Genomic DNA, 17900 nt, shown 5'->3' on the forward strand with positions numbered 1-17900 from the left:
ATCACTTGATCCTGGGAGGTTGAGTCACAGGCCTGTGCCCCAATACCCAGCTTTTTAAAATTTGATGTAAAGACAGGGTCTCCCTATGCTGCCCAGGCTGGTCTTGAATTCCTGGGCTCAAGTGATCCTCCTGCCTTGGCCTTCCAAAGTGCTGGGATTACAGGCATGTACCACACTGCCCAGCCCAGGTATTTTTATATATATAAAATAAACAGAACATTACAGACGTTTCCTCTCTCCCCAGCCCTACACTTATCCTATTCTCTCATTTCCTCCCCAAAACAACCACTGTCCTAAATTTGATATATAACCTTCTGGTTCATAGTTTTACTTTAAATATCTTTTTTTTTCTGTTTTTACTTCTATCTCTAAATATCTATATCCCTATATTAATATCTGTCTATAGTCTTTATCTATATCTTTATATCTCCTTGTCTTTATCATTAGCTGTACCTATGCCTCTGTATCTCCACCGCTGTCATTATACCTATATATTTATAAACAATTTTTAAAATATAAAAAATAATTAAAAGGAGAGATGTCTCATATAAAATACGTGTTTATACTGCTATCCTTCCTTCTCTTGTCATTTTTCATGTGTACATATGTGTGTGTATTTGCTAGATTATAAGCTTCCTTATATGAGAAAAAAGGTCAGGTCTTATATTTCTTTTTTATTTCTTAAGCATATATTTTACATAATGTGTAAACAACAATAATATCAACTGATCTGATGGTTTATCTCTTCCTTCCTTCCCATATTCATCTAACTTTATTTATAAATCTGGTGTTTAAGTGCAGGGACTTTGGAGGAAGAAAACACCCACGTCCAAACCTGGATCCACTCACCACCCTTTCAAGCTGCAGGATGTTGAAAAATTCAAACTCTCAGAGACTCGTTTTCCTCAACAGTAAAATAGAGATAATAATACCAATATATACTTCACATAGGGCCTAGTGATGATTCAGTGAGAAAATATATGTAAAATTCTTAGTATAATCATTCAAACACTATAAAGGATTCAATAAAAGAGGGCCAATGTTATTATTTTTCTGTGTTTTTCATCTTATTTTGACTCCTGGGTAGCCCTCATGCTACAGCTTGGAGAGTTGTTGAATCAGACTCTATATCCAAGCTGTTGAAGAAGAAATGAAACTAGAGGAAGTTGAGACAATTATTTATACACAATTCTTTCCAATATTTTGGTGTTGAAAGGAAAGAGAAAGATCAAGTGAAAATTTCAGGGAGAGGTAGTAAGTTTCAAGGAAGTTTAGAGAATAGCTTATGATTAGAGATATTTTCAAATTCACAAAGAGCTATCACGAGGAAAGGGTCTACTTTTGTTCTGTATATTTCCAAATGGTGAAAGCTACAGGTTTAAGCATAATTTGGTTCAATATGAGAAACTTTGAAAAGTCAGAGTTATCTAATAATAAGTATTCAATCATAGTCTAGGAGATCTCTTGGTGGAAAAATTGTAGGGGGATTAAATTATTGGATGAGTAGCTTAATCCAATGACTTTTGAGATCCTTTAATCCTGATTATATGATTTTATAAAGATAGTAATACAATATTAATAATTGTTGATTTTTATTGAATGCTTAGCATGTACCTGGCATTATGCCATGAATATTGTACACATTATTTCATTTAATCTTCAGAGCAATTTTATCATGAGGTGATACCTTTAACTCTATTTTATAAATAAGGAATCTAAACATTACTGAGTAAATGATTTGCCAATATTACACAGCTAGTATATAGTGTTGGTAATGGTTTTAAAACCCAAGTTATCTGACTCAGAATCTTAACACTACATTACAACTTCCTCTACCTTAAGTATCAGCAGATAGACAACAACAACAAAAGCCCAGTTACACAGGCTATTAAATTAATATTTACAAGTACATGTGGAACAACTTAAGAGTGATTGATTTTGGAAACATACTCGCATGGTCAAGATTCAATCAATGAGTAACTTGTGTTCATGCAACTTTCTCCAAGGGGAGTAATACCACTATTAAATTATAGAAACACTGCTCCTGGGCCAAACTCTGTCCTCACACATTCATGTCCCTGAGCACTCTGCATTTCATGAGAATGAGAATCACTCTCTATCTGGTCATCCAGGAAGGGCGTGGGCTTAGGAGCTAGGAGGGGCTTGTTTTGAAGAGTGTTTAAGGCCTTGCAAGATCTCAGGCAATTGAATACCTCCCTGAGCACTGATATTTGCTTCCTAATTTTTTTTAAGTTACAATTCATTCAAATGTTATAGCAAAATAAAGCATGTGAAAACATCACAGAAAAATGATATTTGAAAAGAAAGTCTTGCCTTGTGATTCATAAGGAATAAGCCAGATATGCCTTTGAAATTGAGGGGCTACTGAATTTTGGCTTTCATATCCCATCATAATCAACAATAAGCAACTTTTTTTTTTTTTTTTTTTTTTTTTTTGAGACAGAGTCTCGCCTGCCGCCCAGGCTGGAGTGCAGTGGTGCGATCTCAGCTCACTGCAAGCTCTGCCTCCTGGGTTCACGCCATTTTCCTGCCTCAGCCTGCCGAGTAGCTGGGACTACAGCTACCCGCCACCATGCCCGGCTAATTTTTTGTATTTTCAGTAGAAACAGGGTTTCACTGTGTTAGCCAGGATGGTCTCGATCTCCTGATCTCGTGATCTGCCTGCCTTGGCCTCCCAAAGTGCTGGGATTACAAGTGTGAGCCACAGCGCCCGGCCCAACAATAAGCAACTTCTAAAAAATTGCCTGAAGTGTTTCCAACTTCTATGACATCATCTGAAGTCATGATCTCTAATTATAGTGATTTATTAACTACTAATTGACAGATATATCAATAAAATTTATTAACATCTATTAAATAACCATTTTCTATACTGCCAGACACTACAGAGCATAAATTAATAACATAAGATTCTTACCTTACAGTGTAGTTAATGAGACAAGTTACACAAGATAGTGGATGACATAAACAAATATTTAAAATATATGAGTAGTGCTTTTTGGAATAAATATTCATCTATAAATCATCACTTCAGCTAAAAATTATTTCACAGTTCCTGCATATGATTTCCTAATCAGCTAAAAGATGATAATACTTAAATAAGTGGCACTAGTCCAAATGAAGCAAAATATGAATTTTTCAGAGCAGTCAAATTTAATCATTCAAGAACAAAACAATTTTTTTTTAAATCAACCATTTGAAATCTCTGCAAATTGGAATCTAACTTGGGGGAAAAATCTGACATTTCTGCCTTAAAAATCAGAGTATATGGAGCTGTGGTAGTCAGTGGGGATACTCAGAAACATTTTGCTTCTTTCAGCCCACAGAAGGTCTGCACTTCTCCACTCCCTTTGAAGTTAGGTGTGGTCATTAACTAACTTTGGCCAATGAAATATGAGTCTAAGTGATTGATCTGTGTCACTTCTATAAGAAGATTTAAGGGTCAGTGTCTGAGTCTCATGTTCCCCATGCACTATTGCAGTTATTATGTAAAAAATGTGTCCAAATAAAGCCTACCTCAGCCTGAGTCTCCGAGACGTTCTAAGAGCTGAGGCTCCTGTCGACCACTGTTGGGCAAGTGGCATCAGCAAGAAGTAACCTTTAATTGTTTTAAGCTACTGAGCTTTGGGTGTTGTTGGTTACTGCAGGAAAACCCAGCCTATACTAAACAGGACTATAATTTAGCCATTAATGGATAAAGCACGGTTATTAACAGGAAGACGATTTTTAAAATTGGAAGTTTCACATTAAAATCCAGTTTTCTGGCTTCTCTTGACAAAAACAAAAACAAAACAAAACAAAACTTCCGACATGTTTATACATAGTTGCTCCCTTCACAATAGCATGTATCCTCCAGTTCACCACTACAGTCACCAGCCAATGTGACTACATCTGGGCAGTTTCTCTCTGGGGCAGTATGTAGACATTTGAGTTTTCATCCCTGTACTAAGCCATCTAAGCATGAATCATCTGTTGAACTGACTGTTCTTTACCGAATTATATCTCATTTTCAGTTACAAACTTCAGCTACACTTGTACCAATACAAAAAGTATCATCAGCATAGTCCAATAATTAAGAAATTGGATTCTGGAATGAGGTTGCCTGGGTTCAAATTCCAGCTCTACCACTTCCTAGCTATGTGCTATAGACTGAATGTGTCCACACCCAAAATTCATATGCAGAGACCTAACCCTCAAGTTGATGGTATTAGGAGGTGAAACATTTTGGGGGTGATTAGGTCATGAGGGTAGAGCCCTCATGAATAGGATTAGTACCCTTATAAAAAATACCCTGGATACCTCCCTCATCCCTTCTGCCATGTGAGGAAACAGCCTCTATGAACCAGGAGGCAGGAAGCAGACCCTCACCAGACACTGAATCTGGCAGCACTTTGATTTTGGACTTCCCAGCCTCTAGAACTGTAAAAGATAAATTTCTGTTGTTAATATGCCACCCAATCTATGGTAGCTAGTGACAGCTGCCCAAACTGACTAAGATACTGTACAACTTGGGCAATTTACTTAGCCTCTTCAATTTCCAGTTTCCTTATCAACAAAGTGGGGAATAAATACTGTACCTACTTGATAGGATTATGATGAGCTAACAGTAAAGGACTTCCACAATGCCTGATACCTGGGCTAAGCACCCAGTGTTAGTTGCTATTATTTTTATTTTTATTCTAAATTCTAAGTGGTTTCTTCATATGCACAGCTATCGGGGAATTCAATAAACATGAATGACAAATCAAACTTGGTCTGCAGAGCTGGTACCAACCAGGTCGTGCCTCTAATACAAATCAGACCTCCAAAGCAGAAGCAAATTTCATTCAGTGAGCACCACTGTCTCAGGCTGTCTGCTGTGCTCAGGTTAATGGAAAGTTGTTCCCAAGAGCACTGTGACATGTTCATTTAAATGAGAAAACTATACAGACATTTACAAGACTTATGTGTAGTCTATGCCAAGTAGTCATTATGGCTCACATCAGTGATCCTGGGGCAAGCAGAAAGAATCACCAGGAAGCAGGAAGTAGGCCCTCACCAGACACTGAATCTGCCTAACTGATGCCCACGGCCACGTGGCACAAGAAAGGAAATTTATGTGAACATTATCCTGTTGAAGGAAAGATACTGAATTCTACCAAGAAGTGTCTAAGTCACTTCTGAGGAAAAACACATAATTATTTAATTCAAATCACCTAGCCAAAAGAGCATCCAGCTTTCAGCAACCAGGGTATCACTCCTCATCACCCAAAGAACTGGCTTACTCAGTATAATCACAAAAACGTGATTAGAAGCACTCATTTAAAATGCACTAATTCATACTGAAACCACCTTTATCCTGCAAGCCCCTTTAAACCCTGGAAACTCCTGGAGTCAACTAAGCAACTGGATTTAGACCATTAATAAGAACGGGGGGTGGTGAGTAGTGAGCAGAAGGGTAAACGCGGGAAGGGGAGCTCATGTTGACTGCAGGCAAATAAAAGCTCATGTTGACTGCAGGCAAAAAAAGATGCCTTTGCTTTATATTTCACTCAATTGAGGCCATCAAACAATATCTCACCTTCTTGTTCATTCCAATACCAAACTGATCAGTGGCCCATATTTACCCCTTCCTACCTGCCTCAAGGGAAAAGGTGTCCCTCCTCCTTGTCCACGAGCAATCTGTCTCCTTTGTTTCTGTTATCAACTCCTTTGAAGAGCCCAGGAACTTCACTGCATTCATTGTATATTTCTACCTCTCAGTCAATACTCCACTCACCCACCTGCCTGGCAACATATATCCTTGCTCATTCATGGATTTACCATGAAGTTAATGAAGCTTAAGTTTCAGGGTCAACCACTCTCTCCTTTTCCCTCTGTCTTGCCCACCTGCTGTTCCCAGTCTGGGCTCCCACAAATGCTTAGAGTTGTGGGGAATTGAAGTATTTGAGGTGGGGAGGGGAAGCTGGGCTGCAACTGGGAAGGATTTCTACGTAAGAATCTATCATAAATTAGCCAGTGGTGGTACACCTGTGGTCCCAGCTACTCAAGAGGTTGAGATGGGAGAATCACTTGAGCCCAGGAGGTCAAGGCTGCAATGAGCCATGATAGCACCACTGCACTCCAGCCTGGGTGAGAGAGACTTTGTCTCAAAAGTTAATAAATAAAGAGGGCCCTTCTAATTACATATGCTTCAGGTACCCTAAAAACTGCATCTGCTCCAGTGCTTTTCCAAGTATCTCTGATCTTGAAGACATTCTTCCTGAACCTGACAACCCCTCTGGCTGTAGTTGTATCTTTCCCTCTATTCTTCTGATTCATACTTTTTGAAAGGTGGGTTTATGCTCATCATCCCTACTCATTTCAGCCTATTCATTCCTTACCATGTGTAGTGGGTTGACTTGTGCACTCCCCCCAGAAAAAGACATGGCACCCAGATCCTGTGAATGTGACCATATGTGGAAAAATATCTTCGCAAATGTAATTAAGGATGTTGAGATGAAATAATAGGAAGGTGTCCTTATGAAAGGAGGGGAAAACATAGAGATAGACAAGAGGAGGTAAGGTGCAGATGAAGGCAGAGAATAGAGTGATGCTTCCACAAGCAAGGAACACCAAAAATCATTGGCACAAAAATCTGTCCCCTTTGTTTCTGCCTATCAACTCTTTTGATTAGCCCAAACTTTACTTCATTAGTTGTATATTTCTACATCTAAATCAATACTCCACCCACCCACCCACTTGGCAACATATATTCTTGTTCATTCATGGATTTACCAGAAAGTTAATGAAGCTTAAGTTTTAAAGTCACCCACCCTCCTCTTTTCCCTCCATCCTGCCCACCTGCTGCTCCCAGTCTGGGCTCCTGCAAATGGGCTCTTTCTAAAGACAAGCCCAAATTCCAGCACCAGAAGCTGAAAGAGAGGCAAGGAATGGATTCTCCCTCAGAGCCTCCAGCCAAGAACCAACCCTGCTGATACCCTGATTTTAAACTTCTGGCCTCTAGAAGTGTGAGAAAATAAACTTCTGTTGTTTTAAGCCACCAAATTTGTGGTAATTTGTCACAGCTGCCACAGGAAACTAATGCATCCTGCATCCCCTGCCAGTGCCTAGTCCAACACCAGCACTGAGGCTGCGCCAGCTGTTGCCAGTGATCTTTAGTCAAAATGAAGTGGGTGGATTTCAGTTCTTACTGCTCTTGACTTCTCTGAAGTATGTGCCACTGCTAACCGGCACACCCGGTTCTTAATGCTTCTTAAATGCTCACCCACCCTTATCTTCTGTTTTTCATGGTCTTGCTACTATATAGAAAGCTATTTTGTTCAGTCCCCATCAGGGGCACCTCTCCCTGTGCTTGTTCCTTCAATTATGGGCACCAGGACTCTGTACTTGAGAGTACAACCTGTCCTTCTTACTCAGTCCCCAATGACATTAGATCATTAGATTTAACCATGTGACAGCCCCAGATCTATATTTCTAGTCTAGATTTCTCTCCTAAGCTCTAAATTCATATATCAACTTAGATTCACAGGCACACCCAGCTCATCACCTTTGCCCCATGCCCCCGGTTCTCACCCAATATTTTGTCTTGATGAATGGTCTCACTATCTATCTACTTAATCATGATATCAGAAATCTAAATATCATTCTCTCACTCCCCACATCCAACCAAACATTCAGCCATAAAAGATGTTTCCTCTCCATCCCAAATCAACAGAATATACATTCTTCTCAGCACCATATCACACTTATTACAAAATTGACCACATAGCTGGAAGTAAAGCACTCTTCAGCAAATGTAAAAGAACAGAAATGATAACAAACTGTCTCTCAGACCACAGTGCAATCAAACTAGAACTCAAGATTAAGAAACTCACTCAAAACCACTCAACTACATGGAAACTGAACAACCTGCTCCTGAATGACTACTGGGTACATAAGGAAATGAAGGCAGAAATAAAGATGTTCTTTGAAACCAATGAGAACAAAGACACAACATACCAGAATCTCTGGGACACATTTAAAGCAGTGTGTAGAGGGAAATTTATAGCACTAAATGCCCACAAGAGAAAGCAGGAAAGATCCAAAATTGATACCCTAACATCACAATTAAAAGAACTAGAGAAGCAAGAGCAAACACATTCAAAAGCTAGCAGAAGGCAAGAAATAACTAAGATCAGAGCAGAACTGAAGGAGATAGAGATGCAAAAACCCTTCAAAAAATCAATGAATCCAGGAGCTGGTTTTTTGAAAAGATCAACAAAATTCATAGACTGCTAGCAAGACTAATAAAGAAGAAAAGAGAGAAGAATCAAATAGACGCAATAAAAAATGATAAAGGGGATATCACCACTGATCCCACAGAAATACAAACTACCATCAGGGAATACTATAAACAGCTCTACGCAAATAAACTAGAAAATCTAGAAGAAATGGATAAATTCCTGGACACATACACCCTCCCAAGACTAAACCAGGAAGAAGTTGAATCTCTGAATAGACCAATAACAGGACCTGAAATTGAGGCAATAATTAATAGCCTACCAACCAAAAAAAGTCCAGGACCAGATGGATTCACAGCCGAATTCTACCAGAGGTACAAGGAGGAGCTGGTACCATTCCTTCTGAAACTATTCCAATCAATAGAAAAAGAAGGAATCCTCCCTAACTCATTTTTTGAGGCCAGCATCATCCTGATACCAAAGCCTGGAAGAGACACAACCAAAAAAGAGAATTTTAGACCAATATCCCTGATGAACATCGATGCAAAAACCCTCAATAAAATTCTGGCAAACCAAATCCAGCAGCACATCAAAAAGCTTATCCACCATGATCAAGTGGGCTTCATCCCTGCGATGCAAGGCTGGTTCAACATATGAAAATCAATAAACGTAATCCAGCATATAAACAGAAACAAAGACAAAAACCATATGATTATCTCAATAGATGCAGAAAAGGCCTTTGACAAAATTAAACAACCTTCATGCTAAAAACTCTCAATAAATTAGGTATTGATGGGATGTATTTCAAAATAATAAGAGCTATCTATGACAAACCCACAGCCAATATCATACTGAATGGGCAAAAACTGGAAGCATTCCCTTTGAAAACTGGCACAAGACAGGGATGCCCTCTCTCACCACTCCTATTCAATATAGTGTTGGAAGTTCTGGCCAGGGCAATCACGCAGGACAAAGAAATAAAGGGTATTCGATTAGGAAAAGAGGAAGTCAAATTGTCCCTGTCTGCAGATGACATGATTGTATATTTAGAAAACCCCATCGTCTCAGCCCAAAATCTCCTTAAGCTGATAGGCAACTTCAGCAAACTCTCAGGATACAAAATCAATGTGCAAAAATCACAAGCATTCTTATACACCAATAACAGACTAACAGAGAGCCAAATCATGAGTGAACTCCCATTCACCATTGCTTCAAAGAGAATAAAATACCTAGGAATCCAACTTACAAGGGATGTGAAGGACCTCTTCAAGGAGAACTACAAATCACTGCTCAACGAAATAAAAGAGGACACAACAAATGGGAGAACATTCCATGCTCATGGATAGGAAGAATTAATATCGTGAAAATGGCCATACTGCCCAAGGTAATTTATAGATTCAATGCCATCCCCATCAAGCCACCAATACTCTTCACAGAATTTCTTCACAGAATTGGAAAAACTACTTTAAAGTTCATATGGAACCAAAAAAGAGCCTGCATTGCCAAGACAATCCTAACCCAAAAGAACAAAGCTGGAGGCATCACGTTACCTGACTTCAAACTATACTACAAGGCTACAGTAACCAAAGCAGCATGGTACTGGTACCAAAACAGAGATATAGACCAATGGAACAGAACAGAGCCCTCAGAAATAATACCACACATCTACAACCATCTGATCTCTGACAAACCTGACAAAAACAAGCAATGGGGAAAGGATTCCCTATTTAATAAATGGTGCTGGCAAAAATGACTAGCCATATGTAGAAAGCTGAAACTGGATCCCTTCCTTGCACCTTATACAAAAATTAATTCAAGATGGATTAAAGACTTAAATGTTAGACCTAAAACCATAAAAACCCTAGAAGAAAACCTAGGCAATACCATTCAGGACATAGGCATGGGTAAGGACTTCATGTCTAAAACACCAAAAGCAATGGCAACAAAAGCCAAAATTGACAAATGGGATCTAATTAAACTAAAGAGCTTCTGCACAGCAAAAGAAACTACCATCAGAGTGAACAGGCAACCTACAGAATGGGAGAAAATTTTCACAATCTACTCGTCTGACAAAGGGCTAATACCCAGAATCTACAAAGAACTCAAAACAAATTTACAAGAAAAAAACAAACAACCCAATAAAAAAGTGGGCAAAGGATATAAACAGACACTTCTCAAAAGAAGACATTTATACAGCCAACAGACACATGAAAAAATGCTCATCATCACTGGCCTTCAGAGAAATGAAATCAAAACCACAATGAGATACCATCTCACACCAGTTAGAATGGTGATCATTAAAAAGTCAGGAAACAACAGGTGCTGGAGAGGATGTGGAGAAATAGGAACACTTTTACACTGTTGGTGGAACTGTAAACTGGTTCAACCATTGTGGAAGTCAGTGTGGCGATTCCTCAGGGATCTAGAACTAGAAATACCATTTGACCCAGCCATCCTATTACTGGGTATATACCCAAAGGATTATAAATCATGCTGCTATAAAGACACAGGCACACATATGTTTATTGCGGCACTATTCACAAAAGCAAAGACTTGGAACAAACCCAAATGTCCATCAATGATAGACTGGATTAAGAAAATGTGGCACATATACACCATGGAATACTATGCAGCCATAAAAAAGGATGAGTTCATGTCCTTTGAAGGGACATGGATGAAGCTGGAAACCATCATTCTCAGCAAACTATCGCAAGGATAAAAAACCAAACACCGCATGTTCTCACTCATAGGTGGGAATTGAACAATGAGAACACTTGGACACAGGAAGGGGAACATCACACACCGGGGCCTGTTGTGGGGTGGGGGGAGGTGGGAGGGATAGCATTAGGAGATATACCTAATGTAAATGACGAGTTAATGGGTGCAGCATTCCAACATGGCGCATGTATACATATGTAACAAACCTGCACGTTGTGCACATGTACCCTAGAACTTAAAGTATAATTTTTTAAAAAGTCCTATAAAAAAAGAAATAAAAAATTGTACCTGTGCTATAAAGCATGGTTTGATAAAAATAAAATTAAAAAAAGATCTGCTTCCAGGGCCAGGCTCAGTGGCTCATGTCTATAACCCCAGTGTTGTGAGGGGCCAAGGTAGGAAGGTTGCTTGAAGCCAGGACTTGGAGATCAGCCTGGGCAACATAGTGAGACCTGATCTCTACAAAAAATGTAAAAAATAAAAATTATCCTAGCATGGTGGAACATTCCTGTAGTCCCAGCTACTTAGGGGTGGAGTGCAGACTAGGTTGGGAGGATTACTTGAGCCCAGGAGCTCAAGGCTACAGTGAGCTGTAACCACACCATTACACTCCAGCCTGGACAACAAAGCAAGACCTTGTCTCAAAAAAAAAAAATTCATCCTTAATCTTTAGAATTTGTCTCCATTTAATTCATCCTACCTCTTGCCTTATTTTAAGCTCTTGTTATCCCATACTTGACCTTCTACTGTTTGGCTAGATCCTGTCCTCTGCAAATAATCTGCCACTTTGCCACTGAAATGACCTTTCTAAAGACAAGCCCAAATTCTTTATAAAATTATGAAACAGCTCCTCTCTCAACTTTCAGAATAAGTTAATGATTGGTTTCCCACCTCCACTGGTAGCCTCATCTCCTAGCACTATTCCATGGGTATTCTCACCTCAACTCTACAGAATGCACTCCTGGACCTTAAACACATCTGCACCTGCTGTTACATTCCTGTCCCTTCTGCTTGTCATTCTCTTCCTCACCTTGGTTTATCTAACTTTTACTCAACTTTTCAAAATCTCAGTGTCCAAACATCACCTTATCCAGAGAGCGCTCCTTGAGGCCAGACTAAATTTCTTTTATTTATTTATATTTTTATTTTTTAGAAACAGGGTCTCACCCTATCATAGGCTGGAGTACAGTGGTACAATCAGAGTTCAGTGCAGCCTTGACTACCTGGACTCAAGCGAATCCTTGCCTCAGGTACCTGAGTAGCAAGTAGCTAGGACCATAGGCTTGTGCCAACACACCCAGCTAATTTTTAAAAAGTTTTTGTAGAAACGAGGTTTCCCCATGTTGCCCAGGCTGGTCTCGAACTCCTAGGCTTAACGAACCCTCCTGTCTTGACCTCCCAAAGTGTTGTGATTATAGGCAGAAGCCAATGCGCCCAACCTAAATTGCTTTTAATAACAATTCATTTTAATTATAAAAACAATGCATGATCATTGTCAAGAACTTGGAAAACAACAGCATAATCCCACTGAGAAGGATTACTATTATCATTTGGTCAAAGAGCCCAAACCTTAACTGATGGCAATAATGGGGAACAATAGACGGTTTATAAAATGGAAGAATTATATGGTAAGCTTTGATCTTTTGTCAAAAGTCTACTTTTGGTTGCCAAAAGTAGAAAGCAACCAAAGTGTCCTTCAGCAGGTGAATGGATAAACTGTGGTACATCCAGACAATGGAATATTATTCAGTGTGAAAAGGAAATGAGCTATTGTGCTCACTTTGGCAGCACATATTCTAAAATTGGTATGATACAATTTTATGATACAATGCTAATGATACAGAGATGATTAGCATGGCCCCTGCGCCAGGATGACATGCAAATTTGTGAAACATTCCATTAATTTAATTTTTTATCTTAAATTTTTTAAATTAAAAAAAGGAAATGAGCTATCAAGCCATGAAAAGACACTGAGGAAACTTAAATGTATAATATATTATTACATGAAAGAATCCAATCCGAAAAGGCTACATACTATATGATTCCAACTCTGTGACATTCCGGAAAAGGCAAAACCTATAGAGACAGTAAAAAGATCCATGGTTGCCAGGGGTTAGCGAGGAGAGAGGGATGAAAGAGCAAAGCATAGAGGATTTTTAGGTCAGTGAAACTACTCTGCATTATACTATAATAGTGGATACATGTCATTATACATTTGTCCAAACTCATAGAATTTACAACACCAAGAGTGAGGCCTAATGTAAACTATGAACTTTGGGTGATTATGATGTGTCAGTGTAGGTTCATCAACTGTAATAACTGTATCACTTAAGTGGGGAATGTTGATAGTAGGGGAGGCTGTGCGTTTAAGGAAGCAGGGGGGTCCTATGGGAAAACTCCACCTTCCACTAAATTTTGCTGTGAATCTAAAATTGCTCTAAAAAATGGAGTCAGGCCAGGTATGGTGGCTCAAGCCTGTAATGCCAGTATTTTGGGAGGCTCAAGGCCAGCCTGAGCAACATAGCGAGACCCCCATCTCTACAAAAATCAAGCAAAAAACTGGCTGAGCCTGATGGCACATGCCTTTAGTCCCAGCTACGTGGGAGGCTGAGGCAGGAGGATCGATTGAGCCCAGGAGGATGAGTCTGCAATGAGGCATGATCATGTTGCTGTATTCCAACCTGGGTGACAGATGAGACCCTGTCTCTTTAAAAAAAAAAAAAAAAAGAAAGAAGGAAGAAAGAAGAAAGAAGAGGAGGAAGAAGAAGAAGAAGAAGAAGAAGGAGAAGGAGAGGAAGAGGAAGAAGAAGAAGAAGAAGAAGAAGAAGAAGAAGAAGAAGAAGAAGAAGAAGAAGAAGAAGAAGAAGAAGAAGAAGGAGAAGAAGAAGAAGAAGGAAATTGAGTCTGTTTTAAAAGGGCAGGGAGGTGGATAGTGTAGGAAGAGCCTAAAGGAGATAGACAAGAATCCTCAATTTCATCATTAATGCAAGGACAAGCCATTGAAGGGCTTTGAGGAATGCAAGAATGACAAGCTCTGAATTACCTTTTAACATAATCACTTTGGCTGCTGTGTGAAGAACAGACTGGAGGGAATCATGGTGGGAGCTCGGAGAACAGAACAGAAAGCTGTTAATGCAGTTTAGATTAGCTAATAAGGACTTAGGCTACAAGAAAGGCAGTAAAGATGGAAAGACATGCTAAATTAAAAGTAATCTTTGGGAGGGAAAATTGACAGGACGTGGCAATGGATCAAATGTGTGGGTTGAAAGAAAAGCAAGAATGATGTCAAAGTTTTGGGATAAGCAACTAGAAGCCATTTTCTAGATAAAGGGATGAACAAAGTTGAAGCTAGTTTGAAAAGCAGGACGAAGGTTCACCTTTGAGCACTTTAAGTCTGAAGCTCCTGGTAGTGCCCCACACTCAGCAGGTGGTCAGGTTGCTCGTCTGCTGTTGTTACTACTGTTTTTGTTATGAGCAGAATAGGGTAGGTGAAATACTAGACCCATGCATTATTTTTTAAAAATATTTTTCAGAAGTCAAAAGAATAGATGCAGAATCCTATAATTTCCCTGCCGTCCCTGTCTCACAACCTGTCATAGTGTCTTTTTAATTTTTTTTTTTCTTTTTGAGACAGTCTCGCTCTGTCACCCAGACTGGAGTGCAGTGGCGTGATCTTGGCTCACTGAAATCTCCACCTCCTGGGTTCAAGTGATTCTCCTGCCTCAGCCTCCCTAGTAGCTGGAATTACAGGCACACACCATCACACCAAGTTAATTTTTGTATTTTTAGTGGAGATGGGGTTTCACCATGTTGCCAGGCTGGTCTTAATCTCCTGACCTCAAGTGATCCACCCACCTCGGCCTCCCAAAGTGCTGGGATTACAGGGTGAGCCTCCATACCCGGCCTAAAGTGTCTTGAATCCTTATACTCATTAAAAGCCACTGGGGTTTATGTCTCAGTCACATTTGTCACAGCTCTGCAGAGACCACTCTGAAAAATCTGCTGGAATGCATTCATGTTAGTTTTCAGTAAATAAATCATTGTGCCCAAAGATCCAAAACAATGAATTAATTTTAATAAGAAAGCTTAATTTAATAAGAGACTCTCTAGTATTACTCTTGCAAAACAGCGGTTCTCAAAGTGTATTCCCCAGACCCACAGCTTCAGTATCTCCAGAGAACTTGTTAGAAATGCAAATCTTTGGGCCCCATCCCTTTTACCTACTGAATCAGAAACTCCGGGGGATGAGCCCAACACTCTGTTATCACAAGCCCTCCAGGTGACTCTGATGCTTGTTCAAGTTAGAGAATCACTAATCGATGGCCTGGCGCGGTGGCTCATGCCTGTAATCCCAGCACTTTGAGAGGCTGAGGCAGGCGAATCACCTGAGATCAGGAGTTTGAGATCAGGAGTTTGAGATCAGCCTGGCCAACATAATGAAACCTCATCTATACTAAAAATACAAAATTGGGATACAAATACAATTTGTATTTGTATTTGCTGTACAAAAATACAAAACTGGGATTATAGGTGTAAGCCAGTACCTGGCCAATAGCAATATTTTCATCTGCATGAACAAAAATACAGAAGAAAAGGGTTCTGTTTATTGACAGTAGGCGTGGCACATCCCCAAAGCAGGGGATTGGGAGGCAAGTGTGCTTACCTGACAGATGCCACTGATACACATGTCCAAGGAGTCCGTGTTGCAACGAGTTCCATCCAGTACCTTAGGTGCCAGCTCCACCACCAAGTTTTGTCCTTGTGCATGACACTTGAGTGCACACGGGGCAGCAGGATCATTATATCGTGGAAGCCATTCATAGTAACGCCCCTGATACTGGACATCATTGTAGGCTGAGCACTGCTGGGCTCTGAAATCTTCTGCATCTGGAGGGCAGTCCTGGGGGCAGAGGGAAAAGGCCACATGCACATCACCCAGTGAGAGAGGCCAACAGAAGATGAAATAAGTTCACCAGAATCTCATGAGACCACACCTCACTTGCCTCTCTCTGGGAGTCACCTAATTCCCTCTTTTTTTTTTTTTGATTCAAAGTTGAATGTATGCTATGAAATTCCACAGAGATCACTGCAATAATTATTTATACAGGAGATTATCTCATTATTCTGATCATTCACCCACCCAGGTATTTTTTCCAGATAATTAGAGCTTACAAGACTTAGATGGCAAACTTTGCCCTATTTTAACCATCTTGAATATAAATTTTCAAATGCATTATCTAATCTCCTTCCTTTTAAAACAAGAGAAACCAAATGCTTTTAATTTTTCCAGGTGATTCAAGGATTCAAGGTCTTCATCAAAATTTAATTGTTATCCGTGCCTTCAGGAGCCATTTCAATGTGAAGGATTATTAGCCCAAAACTGCTGTGCTCTGTGAGCACTTGTGGTTGTTTCTTTGTCATTGTTTTTTTTTTTTTTTGAGACGGAGTGTCGCTGTGTCGCCAGGCTGGAGTGCAGTGGCTCGGCTCACTGCAACCTCCGCCTCCCAGGTTCAAGCGATTCTCCTGCTTCAGCCCCCCTGAGTAGCTGGGACTACAGGCGCACACCACCACGCCCAGCTCATTTTTGTATTTTTAGTAGAGATGGGGTTTCACCACGTTGGCCAGGATGGTCTGGCTCTCCGACCTCATGATCCACCTGTGTCGGCCTCCCAAAGTGCCAGGATTAAAGGCGTGAGCCACAGTGCCCAGCCTGTCATTGTTGTTTTTAATTCATCTGTCTTTCCTCCCCTGTCAGGCTCCCTCCCATATCTTCACTGGTACCAAGTGCCTGCCTTCAACTGGCTGTAGGATGGATGGCAGAAAACATAGCTTGTTCAAATTCTGTCTACAACAAAAGCAAATAAATTCTAAGTAAATGCCTTCAGTTGCTCTCATAAAAGTGTTTGTACAAATATTGATGACTCATTGGTCTTTTTACTAAATTACTGATTCCGCCCACCAGATATTTCCAAAGCAAGATACTAGTTGAGAAAAGTATTACTTTACTCATCAAAAATCTACTTTTGATATGCAAACTTCATAATTAAAGAAAACACATAGAAAAAAGCAACATAGCCGCCAGGCGTGGCGGCTCATGTCTGTAATCCCAGCACTTTGGGTGGCTGAGGTGGGCGGATCACCTGAGGTCAGGAGCTCCAGACCAGCCTGGCCAAAATGGTGAAACCCCGTCTCTGTGAAAAATACAAGAATTAGCTGGGTGTGGTGGCGCATGCCTGTAGTCCCAGCTATTCATGAGGCTGAGGCAGGAGAATTGCTTGAACCTGGGAGGTGGAGGCTGCAGTGAGCCAAGATTGTGCCACTGCACTCCAGCCTGAGTGACAGAGCGAGACTCTGTTGCCAAAAAAAAAAAAAAAAACACACCATAAAGTATTTTATTATTTTTATGTATTATAAAGGTAATAAATATTCATTCTAAAAACTTTGGAAAATAGTTTCTACTCAACAAAAGAATAAATAACATAGATCTTTTGTATCTAAATCTTCACACAAATCTTGGTTATTTACCAAGGACTTCTTTCTGGAAATAAAATTTCTGAGTCCAAGGTTATGCACATTTTATAGACTATTCAAAATATTGCAAAATTGCCCTCCATTATAATTTTCTAGTTTTTTTTCCAATCAGAAGTATAAAATATAACTTCATTGTTTTTGTTTGCGTTTTCTTTTTGAAATAGAGTCTTGCTTTGTCACCTAGGCTGGACCTCCCAGGTTCAAGTGATTCTCCTGTCTCAGCCTCTCGAGTAGCTGGGATTACAGGTGCCCGCCACCATGCCCAGCTAATTTTTTTTGTATTTTTATTAGAGATGGGGTTTCACCATGTTGGCCAGGCTGGTCTCAAACTTCTGACCTCAAGTGATTCACCCACCCCAGCCTCCCAAAGTGTTGGGATTACAGCTGTGAGCCACCGCACCCAGCTTGCATTTTCTTTTTATTGTTTAA

General features: G+C 40.0%; 1 protein-coding gene and 1 non-coding gene across 2 annotated transcripts in view; one reads left to right on the plus strand and one right to left on the minus strand.

Annotated features, from left to right (window-relative positions):
* Positions 1–17900, minus strand: part of ADAMTSL3 (ADAMTS like 3) — a 386012-nt gene that overhangs the window by 205839 nt on the left and 162273 nt on the right. The window contains exon 6 of the mRNA XM_055098263.2: positions 15604–15840. Within this exon, the coding sequence (XP_054954238.2) occupies positions 15604–15840 (237 nt within the window). The remainder of the gene's footprint in view (positions 1–15603; positions 15841–17900) is intronic.
* LOC112437395 (U6 spliceosomal RNA) lies at positions 12741–12846 on the plus strand. Its single transcript, XR_003026014.1, has one exon. It is a non-coding gene; the product is annotated as a U6 spliceosomal RNA (small nuclear RNA).

This window comes from Pan paniscus, chromosome 16, assembly GCF_029289425.2.
Source record: "Pan paniscus chromosome 16, NHGRI_mPanPan1-v2.0_pri, whole genome shotgun sequence".
Lineage (NCBI taxonomy): Eukaryota > Metazoa > Chordata > Mammalia > Primates > Hominidae > Pan > Pan paniscus.